The 14,110-nt window shown below is 40.0% G+C and overlaps 1 protein-coding gene across 1 annotated transcript; it reads left to right on the top strand.

The window, feature by feature from the left end:
* The first annotated feature begins 1,676 nt into the window (after positions 1-1,676).
* Positions 1,677-13,579, top strand: CENPU (centromere protein U). Its single transcript, XM_056855915.1, has 11 exons — positions 1,677-1,727; positions 3,023-3,140; positions 3,671-3,836; positions 5,170-5,245; positions 6,103-6,178; positions 6,465-6,576; positions 7,533-7,611; positions 9,143-9,190; positions 10,775-10,836; positions 12,206-12,362; positions 13,449-13,579. The coding sequence occupies exons 1-11, from the start codon at positions 1,683-1,685 to the stop codon at positions 13,566-13,568; spliced, it is 1,059 nt and encodes a 352-aa protein (XP_056711893.1). The 5' UTR covers positions 1,677-1,682; the 3' UTR covers positions 13,569-13,579.
* Positions 13,580-14,110: the final 531 nt, after the last annotated feature.

The raw sequence follows: 14,110 nt of genomic DNA, 5'->3' as shown, positions 1-14,110 counted from the left end.
CAAGATTCCTGTTTATTTCTGCTGCTGACAAAACTGACTCTTAAAAAGAATACAAAGCAATACACCTCCATTCTTTTCCTTTAAAAAAAAATTAAAAGCAGTTTCTGTAATAATGAACCCTACCACTGTCAGGATCAGACGCATTTTGAACACCTATTTGTTATGTTGAAGTTTGCTTGACAGGAAGCTCCAGCAACGGCCATTTCCACTCATAGGCCATTGATGCATGGGAGGTTTTTTCTTGGATTTGCTGCTCTCTAGATGCACATTTTCCCTATCTGAATTCTCAAAACTCAACAATGCAGTTTTGAGAATTCGGATGGGGGAAATGTGCATCCCCAAAGCGGCAAATCCAAGGCAAAACCTCCCATGCATCAATGGCCATAATCTCACATGCAAGGTCTCACGGCGGAAACAACACAGAGGCGGACCCCATTCCATTAGACTGCAGGAGTTCCTCCTCCGGCCACCAGGCGGCACTGCTCCCCGTTAGCGCCACACCAACAGGGTTCTTCCAAAACTCCGTGTCGGAAGCACTGGACCAAACCATCTGTTGCGCGGGGGGAGTGGCTGTGGAGAGTAAAATGAGATCCCCTCTTCACTCGCGTCTTCCTCCACTCAACGCGTGTCCAGGACGTAGCCGAAGTGAAATAACATGCGAGTAGAGTATCTCGGGCGAACAGCGGGTAAAATGAGCTCAACGACGCTTGCCACGCGCCTCTCAGTCCCCCTCCCCGCTTCCGTGTGCTCACTGGGGCGGATGTCTGAGTGAGGACGGCGGGAGCGCGCGATTTGGACGGTTGGAGGTGGCCGAGCGCGCTCCTCGCTCCCCCGCCCTGCTCCGGCTGACAGGCTTTCTCGCGCTTGTCGGTGTCGCGGGTGGCGCGTCCGGCAGTTGAGTGACAGGGAGGGGCCGGATGTGGACGCGCGAGTTTTAGTCAAGGAGGCCCGGACGGTTGACGGTTGGGCGGGAGCGGGAGGAGCCAGGTAAGCAGGCTCGGTTCGAAGGGGGCGGGGCTTATCTTGTGTGCTGATGGGGAGCGAATGAGAGCGCTTCGTAGAGGCGGGTGGGCGGGGCTTGGTGGATGCTGAGCGCGCGGGCAGCCGCGGTGACAGGCGGGGAGGGTTAGGCCTCTTAGACCTCCATTCATTCACTTGCATGTGTCCATATGCACGCACAAAAAAATGTTAATTAACATTTAACTTACTGTTGTAGGAGCTACATGCTTGTGAGCTGAGGGATCATGGAGATGTTCTGAGAGCTTCTAAAACCAGGCAGAACTGAGTCGAAACGATATTTGAAGGACTGCATAAATACCCTACAAGAGTAAATCCATTGGTGTGTTTTGTTTGTTTGTTTGTTGTTTCAATTTAATACCCCGCTCTCCCCGGCCGAGATCGGGCTCAGAGCGGCTTACAGGGGAATAATAACCCATTTAATCAATAAAACCATTTAAAACAGCATTTTAAAATAGCCCTAAAATTCTAAAGCCAATCCTAAAACTACTTAGGCGCCTCTAAGCAGCCTCACACACACCATTCTGAGCTCCACTGAAGAAGAGGTACAAGTGTAATAAATATTTGATATTGGTCAAAATAACTAAAGACAAATGTACACAAAGAACGGGTAATATTATTTAGGCTAATGTTCTTTCTTTTTTTCTTATTTCAGGAGTAATAAGATGTCAAAGAAAAAACCAAGACAAGAATTGAGAAAGAAATCAGGAGTTAGTTACTTATCTCTTCTTTACTTGAACACATGAAGCACTTTCTACTTCTTATTGTAGAGCTTAGAGTTGATCCATAGCTTGCGAGTTCTATGGTGTTTTATGTACATGATCTTCATTTAATTGTTTTGCCTTTGATATATAAGTGATAATCTCATTGCAGAGAAGGCCTTAGCCAAACATTTTCGTGATTTACTAGTTTAAAGTGCGGCACAGAGCAGTGTTTCCCAACCTGTGGCTCATGAAGCCTCTGAAAGTGGGTCACAGGCCAGCCCTCCCTGTTGGCCACCCCTGCCCTTTCCATTGTTCTCGTTTCCATTTTGGAAACCAAGACCTGACCCTGGAAAAAGTATCTTTGATACATTCGTTGGTATTTTTCTTTTTGATGGCATGTACATGTTGATCAGCCCTGACCTGGATGGCCCAGGCTAGCCTGATCTTGTCAGATCTCAGAAGCTAAGCAGGGTCAGCCCTGGTTAGTATTTGGATGGGAGACCATCAAGGAATACCAGGGTTGTTGTGCAGAGGAAGGCACTGGCAAACCACCTCTCTTAGTCTCTTGCCATGAAAACCCCAAAAGGGGTTGCCATAAGTCGGCTGCGACTTGACAGCACTTTACACACACACGTTGATCAAGTAAAACATATCCTGATGGTTACTAGAGTGAGTTTCTTAGAATCTTAGGGGGGATGAGAAGAAATAATGGAGGAGAGAGTGGTCAAAGGCTGGAATGTAACCACCATATGCAAAGGCTGTGTATGTTGGAATGATACTTGCTTGGGGTTCATAGTGGGGGCAGCTGTGCCCTTTTAGTGATGTCTGTTGTTTCTCAAAAACCTGTGGGGAGCCACTGTAGAAAATAGAATGTTGAACTAGATGGATGCCAAAGTCATAGTTTTTCTAGGGTGATAAAAATAAAAAACCTTGGACCAGCCCTGGATGGATCATCATACCAAGTAAATTTGGACTTGAGGATCACCATGCCAAAAAGGTTGGGAACCACTGGCATAGAGTATTTGTCAGCACGGACGACTGGTAACTTTGTAACTTTTAATATACAATTACTGATTGCCGTTCTTACATATTTTGTTACCCCCCTCCCCCCAAAAAAGCATTCACTATTTTGGCATTGTTAGCTGTCTTATACTTCCAGCATCATCTCTTTTGTAATTTATTTTTTTTACTGCTATGGTTCAAATACCTATTTTTGTGTTCAAATTATATTTCTTTTTTAGTAGAATAAATAGTCCTTTTTTAAACTTGGTGATTTCAAGTTTTACTTCTTCTTTCTCCAGGGATGTACAACCAAATTGCAAACTCGTGATAAGCGGCTTACTTCTGAAGTGCCAGATTTATCAAGAATTTTGAAAGTTCCTGGAAGTGAACTAGGAGAAGAATGCGATGAGACGTTTGGTTAGTGTTCACCTTTACTATTGTTTAGCTAATAGTATATAGTGAATTGAATTCGTTGTCCAGCAAAATAATCTTAGCTGATTGCTCATATGTAATTGAATTTGTGTATGAGTAACAATAGTGAAGAAATTTATCTCTGGAAGTTGATGTTCAGATAGTACAAGTGACTTTCACAATGACTTTTTAAAAGCTAACTCTCCTAGTACAGAGTGGGACAGCAGGGGCTTCTGGCCAATCTTTCAATCCAGTGCTTTGCAACGAGATCGATCTCCTTCCAGCTGAATGTCTGCATCATCAAGGCTGCGGGTGGAAATGGTGCTCCAGACGTCTTGTAAAGCTTTAGATCTGTGATATCTTTGAAACTGTAAGAATATGGAAATGAGAAATTGTGCAGATCTAAGAACTTGGGACTTTCCCGGTATTTGTAGTTTTTAGGTCTCTTTCTCTCTCTCTCTTAGCCATGCGAAAGAAACAGCAACTCCAAAAACAGATGGTACAGATTACTGTAATTGTTTTTCTGTTTTATATAGATCTACCCTTGCATAGTACTGCTGTGTCAGTTTATGAAGATGAAGAAGTAGAAAAAGACCACTGTTCAGAACGTGATGAGTCCATCAGTAATTTATCCGACAACAGTGAACGTGATGCTCCTGTGACCCTCAGTAGGGTAGAAAAAGGAGGTCATGCACAGAAAAGGTAGGAGATTCTACAAACTTGGTGAATTAACTTACGATGCAGAAATGACCACTTTGAAACTAAAAGCCAGGGAAGGGGGGTTAGTTAAGATCAAAGGATAAACTTAATTCCTCCAATCTCAACAATTTGCTGTAAACTCATGCCACTCTACTCTAGACTATAAACTGCACAGGAGGTAGAACCCTTGTCAGTTGACAGTATACAGGAGTGTGTAGAGTCAAGGGATACTTCCCCTGACCCCAATTCCTTTTTGAGCTAGCGTGGTATAGAGGTTAAGAGTGGTGGACTCTAATCTGGTGAACCAGGTTGGTGTCCCCACTCCTACACATAAAGCCAGCTGGGTGACCTTGGGCTAGTCACAGCTCTCTTAGAGCTCTCTTAGCCCCACCTACCTCACAGGGTGTCTGTTGTGGGGAGAAGGGAAGGTGATTGTAAGCCGGTTTGATTCTTCCTTAAGTGAAAGTTGGCATGTAAAAACCAACTCCTCTTCTTCTACTCCCAGATAAGAAAAAGTAAAAATATTTTGTAGCATGTGCATGTTTTGGCTGGAGAAATAATTTGCTACTCAACTAGCTCTAGACCGCAGCAGTTAGCATTATCAGGCAATTGTGCAACTATGCTAGACTGGTGTGTTGCAAAACATGTTGCTACAGTACTTACTCGGTTTTCCAAGTGTTCAGATGGACAGCAAATTTCCCCCACATAATTCTGAACCAGAATAGCACAATACAGTAGAAAGCTACCCCCCCCCCACATACACACCAATGATCAGTGGCCTGAATAGCCCACCTTCTTAGAATTTGAAAGCTAAGCAGGGTCAGCCATGGTTAATACTTGGATGGGAGACTGCCAAGGAAGACTGGGGTTGCTACACAGAGGAAGGCAATGGTGAGCCACCTCTGTGCGTCTTTTGCCTCGAACGCCCTGTGGATGGGGTTGCCGTGAGTCGGTTGTGTCTCAAAGGCACCTTCTTTTTCTTCTGTTTACAGTAACTCCCTCTCCACCTATTCTCCATTCATTCACCACTCACACACTCCCACTTAGCACATTAATTTACTTAGGCTGCAGTTCTGAGAGCAGTTTCCTGAAAGTAAAACTCATTGAGCTAAATGAGGCTTGCTTCTGAGTAACCTGCTTCGGCTTGTACAATACACACATTTGCACTCGTGCATACATGGCAAGCAATTCAGTTTGCACATCATTTGAGTACCACTGCAATAGTGCTGCCTCCTTATTTTTAAACTGTGCCTATTCCAGCCATGGAAATTTTGACATGTCAACTTTAAAAACAGAATGCCAGGTTACATTGCATTATATTAATTTCCCCCCCCAGCAAAAATCAGCGTGCCATAAAATCAAGGCGCTTGATAAGAGAAGATTCTGAATCAGAACTTGTGGAAGAGAATATGGTATGTACATAATTGTAAGAGCAGCTCTCAGTTTGTGGGGGAAATATCAGCAATATGTTGGAGCTCGGATATGTATCAGCATTGCAATCGATGCATAGATTTTATTTGTATAATGTTACAATGGTGTAGCATTTGTATGACTTTGGATACCTTAGCTGAAATTTCAGGTCCGCAGGGTGTAACGAAGACTCTTGCCACATGCTAAAATCAGAACGCAGTTTCTCAGAAACAGTATGGGGTTCCTGCTAGGGATAAAACTTTCAAAACATGTTACTCCAGTACTGATCCAGTTTTCCAAGTGTTCAGAAGTCTGATGGACAGCAAAACGCATCAGCAATACAATCATATACGAGTAACCATATGAGTTACATATATGCAGCAATCAGTACACAAGCCTGTGTACTGTGTCAATGCAGCATGCTTATAGTTTTCTGGTAATCTGCTGTTCTCTGGACTGAGGTGAATCTCTTCATGGTTTCAGGCTTCCCAGAAGCTAAGAATGTTAGAAACTTGGATTTGGGAAGGTGGCAGGTGAAGGATTATAATTAGAATAATTCCTCCTCATAGTTAACTTGGTGGGCCTTTGTTTGTCAAATAGCAGCAGATTGAATGTCCTAGTTCACTTTGGTTTTAAAAAATATTTTCACTTGTGTATGTATATAAAATCTAGTCAGTAGCACTGCAAATAAGAAGATATGGTCCTCTGGCACTCAACTTCTTCTTAAACTCATATACATGCCTAGAATTAGGTAAAACCAGTTTAAAATGGTGGTGATCTAAGCAGATTTCAACAGCTGCAACTTCTTGAAGTTACAAAATTGTTCTGGCAAACAAGTTTGTACATTTTGTGTTAACAGATGCCTAGGATGACTGTTAGATCCCCTGTGCAGCAACAGGGGAAATCTTCACCAGAGATGGAGGCAGAAAACGTTGGTAAGGAAGTCATCATGCACTTTTTGTCATAGCTCTGTATTTATCCTTTGAAGGTTCTTCAAGATTAAATTAATGCACGTGGTATTAAGGGCATACAAGTCATACCATCAGTAACTGTACTAAATTACAATTGTAGAAATTGTAGATTATGATTTTTTCTTTATATTTATAGTTGAAATAATTTTAAGAAATTTTATATTACCCTTTTATAGTTTTGAAGTGGGAGGAGGAAGGGTACCATAATGCCGAAGACTGATTCCTAAACTCTAATTGCTACTTTATTTAGATCCAGATGATGATATCACAGTAAAGATTTGGCACCCCAACAGGCTTTCCAGGCGTGTCACAGAATCAGATGTTATTCTAGATGAGTTTGAGAAAATAACAGCCCAGTACAAGTAAGCATCTTCCTTATGGCTGAGAACTGTTCAGCTGATATTCAGCCTAAAACATTGGTTGATATGTGGATCACTGACTACAGTAGAACAACATCATCTGAAAACATTAGTTTTCCTTGACTTTGTTTCTGGATTAAGTTCTTTGCAATGGTGTTGTTTTAAAGTGAATGAGAAAAAAACTATACTGTGTTCTCCTTATAGACAGGAAATTCCACCTCCTTGGATTTTACCATTTCAATATGGGTAACTTCAGAAATTCTTACGGATAGCTGAATATATGTACCCTGTACGGTTACATGTATTGTTAATACCTCACTTCAGCAGTATTCAGTTTTTTAGGGGTTCCCTTGTCTCCTTCATTCTTTGTTATAGGAAAAGGCCTATAGTTTGGTTTGTGTGCGTGTGTAGTAACTATGGTTTTTCTACAGTGCACCAACTAGAATTTACTTCCACAAATAATAGTATTGATTATATCTGTTGTTCAAGGCAGAGAAAAACAAAGCAGAACATCAAAGATGCATATTTAATTTCTGTTGCTTTTGCATTACTTGAGTACACAGAGAACAGTTCTGCACTAATCTGTAAGGTTCCCTTTCTTCGCCACACTCCATCCATCTCCTGCCCCCTGTCCAAGGATCAAAATAGAGCTAAACAAATTAGATTTTTTAAAATTGTGGTGTAATACTCTTAGATTTACAGAAGGTATAACTGAGTAGTAATAACGAGGCTTAAAATAATTGTTGACTATAATTAACCTATCAATACTGGACCTTGGCACATGTTGAAGAGGAGAAATGAAAATTGTTGATGGGGATGACTGACTAACCTTTGGCCACGCAAATGATGTGCGTTCAAAAGCTAGACTGCATATCCTATTGTATGAATCAATTTGTCATTTTTGTAGTGACAAAGAAATATGCTGACTTATTTATGCATGCCTGCTTTTCCTTTTCCAGGCAGGGAGTGGAGATGAAAATATGTAGGAAAGCTGTTGATAGCTTTTATATTGGATTCAGAGATCAGCTCATCAATACTGTAAGTGTGATGATATCAAAACAATTGTGTAGTGGTGGTATAAAAACAAAGACTTGCATTTTCCAGTTTACAGATGTAAAACGTTATTGGGTAGCAGCGCTACCATCTAGACTATACTGGGTTTCGTGGATCTGATCTGTATAGGAAACTATATGTGTTCATAATCTCAAGATTATGAGATTAGTTATAATCTCAAGATTATGAGATTAGTCATAGTTAGTTTCATTGTGGCCCGTACTATTCTATAATTTTATAATTCTCTTGAGATTAATAAATATAGTTTTACACTTTCATGGGTTTTGCATCTTATACTTTTTTCCATCAAAGTAATACATGAATCAGGGCTGAAGATAAAGGGAATGTAGAGATTATATAGAGCAATAAAGGTTTTTATATAAGGGCAATTGAAACTGGTAAGCCGAAGGGCTGGCAAAGTCCAGTCTGTTGTGGAAATGCAAAACTCTTGAAAAGGTGTAATGTTGCTCCATACCATTTCCATCACAGCAGATACAGAATATGGTTTTCAAAGACCATTTTATATACATTTACAGAAGATGTATGAAAGGATCACATATTTGATAGTTTTTATGTTGAAATCTTTAGGTATGCCTGTGAAGATTACAGTAGTACTATACAACTTCCAAAATTGATAAGCAGTTGTAAAAGCAGTCTAAATTTAAGTAAAAAGCAGTCTAAATTTAAGATTTTAAAATTTGTGATAATTATTTTATACCCAACATCACACTTTGAGAAGATGGCTATATACTCAATGGAAGTTATAAAAAAACTTCAGTATTCCCACCTAATGTTCAATGATTGCCTTGATTGGAGATAATAAATAGCAAAGCAAAAGGTCTTTCCATTCTTTGTAGGATGAAAATAGTTAAAACTTTCTAAAAAATATGTAATGTGTATGACTGTGATCGAACAAGATGCCATAATTTTTCCTGGGTCCTGGTGGAGTTTGGGCCTGACTGCAGATTCCTGGGGAGTGAGGCAGGCACCGTGCTTGCCAGAGCCGTGACTGCTTTGTTTGCTCCCTGGTTGTCTGGAAGGGAGGTTCTGGGAGGAAGACAGATCCAGAGCCCAGAAGTGGCAACAGAGCTGCAGAATAAGGCAGTGCCCAGCTGTCTCTCCTCTGGAAGGAGCCAGACTACTTTGTGTTCCCATTGTGACTACATCTTATCCCCCAGCTGACTGCATTCTGCTTTTCACAGTTAGCTGCTCCTGTCCTATCTGAACAGCCTCTGAGGCCAGTCTTCTTTTATCTGGAGAAGCTATCTGTTCTGATCCAACAAAGTATGAGAGGGCAGCAGGGTGGTATATAGCTGTTTAGATTATAACAAGAGAGAAATCTCAGGAAAGCAAATAATAGGATACTTTGGGATACTGGCTATCATTTCCTTGGGAGCCTGACAACTGAAAGGTATATAAACCCCACAGTCTAACCTCACAATGATAGAAAACTCATATTAATGCATGAAATGTGTTGAGATATACTTTGCAGCTAATATGTGTTTATTTTAAATAGAGCATAGGAGCTGAGGAATTGAGGAAAACCAAGTTGAAAAGTGTAAAGGTACACAATTCTATGGATGTTTTTTAATTTGCATAGACTGTCTCAGTCTGGGTTTTTTTTAATGTGTATTACATTTTGACACTTTTTTTCCTGGAGGGGGATCAAAAGCAGCTTATAAGAACACAATGAGCAATGTACAAATTAAGTTGAGTGAGAAAATAATACAATGAATAGTATTACAGCCAGCCTGGTACAAAGATCTGCCAGTTCAGAAGGCCTTCTCCTACCCTAGATGTCATTCAGGCCCCACGCACTCTCGTACAGCCCCAGAGCAAGTCACAGTTCAGGTCTTTTACTCTCTTTTTCTCTCCAGATGGCAGCTCAGCTACAGTAGCTCCCAGGGCCACACAGGCTATGAGCCAAAGGCTGTGTGGGCTTAAAAGGGTTTGTAAAAAGTTATCTGCAAGAAAGGTGGAACAGATGCTTATCTACAGGTTTTATACAGCTGAGAGGTGGTCCAGGTCCTGTTCTCGTGCCTCTTAAAGGTTGTGCTCGCTTCCAAGTATTGTCTAGAAGAACATGCTACTCATGTGCATATCTCCCTTTTCACCCATCATTTTGGGCAACTCTAGGCTGCCAAAAATAGCCATTCCTTTGACAGGTGTTGGTCCACTAGATTAGCAGCCCCCCTTTCCCTGAAACATGGCTCAACTGTTCAGCAATACCTACACTGTTACTGCTAAATAACTTGCAAGCTATCTTCAAGCTTCAGTAACAAACTGGACTTTTTCCAGGACTGGCACGTACCTTGTTAATTTTCAGCCTCACAAGCTCTGTCCCACCTCCCCTTGCATAGCACACTAAGATTAAAAAAAACAAGTCTTCAGCAAACTCCCATTTGTTGAGATGTCCAATGGTAACCTCCTAATAAAGTAAAGTGAAAGAAACACTGACATTATTTAGTGCTGACATTCGTATGGCAGGAGAAATTGGAATTTCATTTATGACTTTGGTCTTCAGCTTTGGTGAATGAGGGGGGCTGGAAGAAACTTGTGAGCCCAACAGTTAACGGGGTGTGCCTGCACATTTGTAGCATATCAGCTTTTAAATTTGGACTGGTTAGTCATGATCTATTGTCTGATCGAATCTTGGTTCCTTCCCATATAATCGCTGTTTTTCTCAGAGCTTTGAGTCAGAATTGGAAATTCAGAAGGAAATGGCCATAATGAAATGTTTACATATGTAATTCATATTGTGGATAGCATATTCATATCTGGAATGACAATTGGTTTTGCACTCCATTAATTTCAGTATCCCACTTCTAATACATGGAAGATACATTCTAGTTCCATTAAAATCAGTAGGAATATTGCCACTGACTTCCTTGGGAAGTTGCAAACACCCTACAGCTGAATATGAAGACGGTGTTACAGAAAAAGTACTTCAGCCACTATTGAAGTCCAAAATGTGGATGTTTGATAGAAAGCAAAACCTACTAAAATACCTCATGTAAAAATGCATCAGTGTTACATTTTAGTGAGCAGTGAACGCTTTATACTAGAACACCACTAGGAGGATAATTAAGCATTTCATCTTTTGGGTTTGGTTATAAATTTAAAAAATGTATTTTCAATTATATTACAGATGGTTGGAAAGCTAAATAAGAAAAGGCTTCGTTTGATAGAAGTTAAAGAAGAACTAATTAAGTATGTTCTCGCTTGTGTAACAATATTATATCAAATAATTTCTGCATGTTTTGTTTATACTTTAGACAGTGAATGTAAAGAAGACTTCCTATCACTACTTCTAATAATGGTTTGTGCCAGTTAGTAGGGTTGGAAAGCAGTGCAAGGGCCACCCACAAGCAAGGTAGGAGTTTCTGCATACTGGGGATGGAGAACCTCCCAGGCATGCAGAAAAATATTGTTTTGGCAATTAAAAAAATACAGCCCCCTAAAGGAAATTAAAATAATGAATTGATTGACAGGTTATAGCAAGGGATCCACATCACCAGGCGTATATTCATTCTTCCCTGCCCCCAAGCTCAGAGTGCTATAAGCTTTTAAAAGGTTCTGACAACTTTGAAATTAAGAATCCTTGGGGCAGGGGATGGAAATTAAGTAGGACACATGGAAAATTCTTGGTCAAATTCTAATTAATCCCCCTCCTTCTAAGAGCCCCATGGCGCAGAGTGGTAAGCTGCAGTACTGCAGTCAAAAGCTTTGCTGACGACCTGAGTTCGATCCCAACGGAAGTCGATTTCAGGTAGACGGCTCGAGGTTGACTCAGCTTTCCTTCCTTCTGAGGTCGGTAAAATGAGAACCCGGCTTGCAGGGGGTAGTGTAGACGACTGGGGAAGGCAATGGCAAACCACCCCGTAAACATAGTCTGCCTAGTAAATGTTGGAATGTGACGTCATCCCATAGGTCAGTAATGATCCGGTTCTTGCACAGGGGACTACCTTTGCCTTTTACCTTCTAAAGAAGGCAGGGCCAATAATAGTTTGTATGCTGAAATTGATGGGTGACTGTGAAAGAGTATCTCCCATACAGCTCGGGAAGGGAGAGGTAAAAATACCCCACTGTGTGTTGTACCATTCGTGTTCAGAGCTCCAATAGTATGCTCATAGATACATGACTGATTATATTCAGTAATATTTTGGGTTGCATCATAACATTCTCTTTGGAATAAATTCTATTTATGTTATGCATTAGGTGAAATTGATAAACTGTTCAGATAACCGTTCTCTCCTTTTTCTTGTAAGATGTTCTTCTAAATAAGACAGTGAAAACTTCTTGAGCTTCTCATTTTTAAAAAGTCCTATTTAATTAAACAGATCTACAAAATGCCCTATTTTTTGGATTATTGAAGAGCCCAAGGAGAAAAAAATTCTGCCAAGACAGGCAGACTGAATTGCCTGGTGGAATTAGTCCATAGTCGCCTGGGTGAGAGTGCCAGGATTTTAGTTCACTAATTTTATACCTGTAATGTAAGACATTTTCTAGAACTAGCTCAAAGTAATTTGCAAAAAAATTATGAATCAAGGCATGATGTTCACATGCTTATGTTTTGCAGAACTGAACCACAGCTGAAGAAATTGCGAAAAGAATGCGCTGAACTAAAAGAGAAAATCTCCTCTCTCAGAAATGCAAGACAGTTACTAAAAAATTTAAAGGACCTACAAGATGAATATGTCTGCAACCAGAAGAAAAATCCACAGGAAAAAGTAATAGTAAGTACATATTTAACAATCTGATAATAAATTATAGTAAACAAAAACGACACTTAATCTCAGCTAGTAAAGACGTTGCTGTTTGAGGTGCCTGAAAAAATTAGCATGAGGAAATCTTAACGCAGCTGTATTTATCCTGCAACAAGACACTAATTCCTATCTACTTTTGTACTTAAGGGACCTGCTTTGAGCCTTAGCATGTACTACCTGTGGCACATGCAGGTCGACACACCCAGGAAAAGACATTATATATAGGCAGATACTTAAATTGAAGCCAGAAGCTAAAGTGTTTGTGCTGAAGTTGTTGCTTGCAACCCTTGAAACAGCTGTAATACTGGCCATCTCCAGTCTAATGACCATAGCTAGATAAAAGTACAGAAGTGACAATATAACAAAGTCAAGTATAGAATGACTATCCATTGCTTGCAAAAGATATGCTTCTGAGGAGTTGTAACTTTTATGGAGAAGAGATTAGCAGTTATTCTATATTTTTAAAAATTGTATGCTAGACTTACAGACAGGTTTTTTTAAGTGGCATATTAACTTGTGGTATGTATACTGGTCAGTTTACAAGTTATACTGGACTGTTGCTTGAATGCAAAGGAATATTATTACCCATTCGTGTAACAAACTAATAAAGTTCAGACCACTGTTACAGCAATTTTTGTTTATAATTTAGATTAGGGGAACAGAGCAAACAGTTGCACCACACTACTGGAAACACTGATTTGTCTCACACAAGATCCACACACACCAAAAAAGGCCTTTTAATTTGTGACAGCTTCCATTTTAATACTTGTAACTGCCTACTCCCAGTTCCTCCTGGGTTTCTAAAATCATGTTCTTAATGATATAAAGGTCTTCATTACAAATAAGTTTCTAGATGTTAACAACATACACATATTTGATATTAACAATTCACTGACATTTAGGAATTGACCCTGGGAACCAGGAGCAGAAAACACCTGCAGCTATTTTCTGTCTTAATGATCAAAATGCATAGTACAAAAATGATGTGAGAAAATCAGCTCACAAAGTGATATCCTGCAGCACTATATCACTTTCCCTTCGTTTTTTTTCTTGTAGTATGGAGTTCACAGCCTTCCTGCCCTCCTGGTGGAATCGCAGAGGATCTTAGGAGCTGAAAATCACTTTCGAAATATAAACTCAGAACTACAACAAATGTTGGATTCACATAATAAGTAGACAAAAACAAAATACAGACATTACAGGATTTTTAGTAGGACAGTTAGTCTTAAATATTGAAATAGCAATTGACCTTGTTAGAGCTGCAGAAGACTGGTACACACTGCTTTGATAGCATACACAGATTGCTGCAGCTATTTAATTTACAGGGTTATGTATTTATGGTTTTTGAGTACTTGAGTAGTAATCATTTCTGAAGACATTCTTAAGAGGGCATAAGTAATTGCAGACCTACTAGGCTAAGAAATCAATGAACGCTGTCACTTAATTTGATAAATTAGGGAAGGTGGGACAGATCAAAAATTGAAAAATTCTTATTGCTTTAGAAGCTTTCCTGGTGGGCTTGAGAAAGAAAGAAGGCAGGTTGTATACATATGCTTCTCCCTCTTCTCTCTGTAGATATTTACTAGTAATATAATAAAACTTATTTTGTGTAAAATACTTGCGTATTATTTTTATTTGTGAAAAAATGCAGATACTGATGTGTATAAGAAAGTATTACGTTACTGTGGCAGGACAACACCAAGTTAATTATTTGCCCA

This window comes from Euleptes europaea, chromosome 9, assembly GCF_029931775.1.
Source record: "Euleptes europaea isolate rEulEur1 chromosome 9, rEulEur1.hap1, whole genome shotgun sequence".
NCBI lineage: Eukaryota > Metazoa > Chordata > Lepidosauria > Squamata > Sphaerodactylidae > Euleptes > Euleptes europaea.
This window is presented reverse-complemented; position numbering and strand designations above follow the sequence as displayed.

Bases quoted from the DNA above. Each gene is read 5' to 3' on its own strand.
- CENPU (XM_056855915.1), top strand. From the start codon at position 1,683: ATGTCAAAGAAAAAACCAAGACAAGAATTGAGAAAGAAATCAGGA. The intron at 1,728-3,022 runs GTTAGTTACTTA...TTCTTTCTCCAG, and splicing joins AATTGAGAAAGAAATCAGGA to GGATGTACAACCAAATTGCA. The intron at 7,612-9,142 runs GTAAGTGTGATG...TATTTTAAATAG, and splicing joins GAGATCAGCTCATCAATACT to AGCATAGGAGCTGAGGAATT.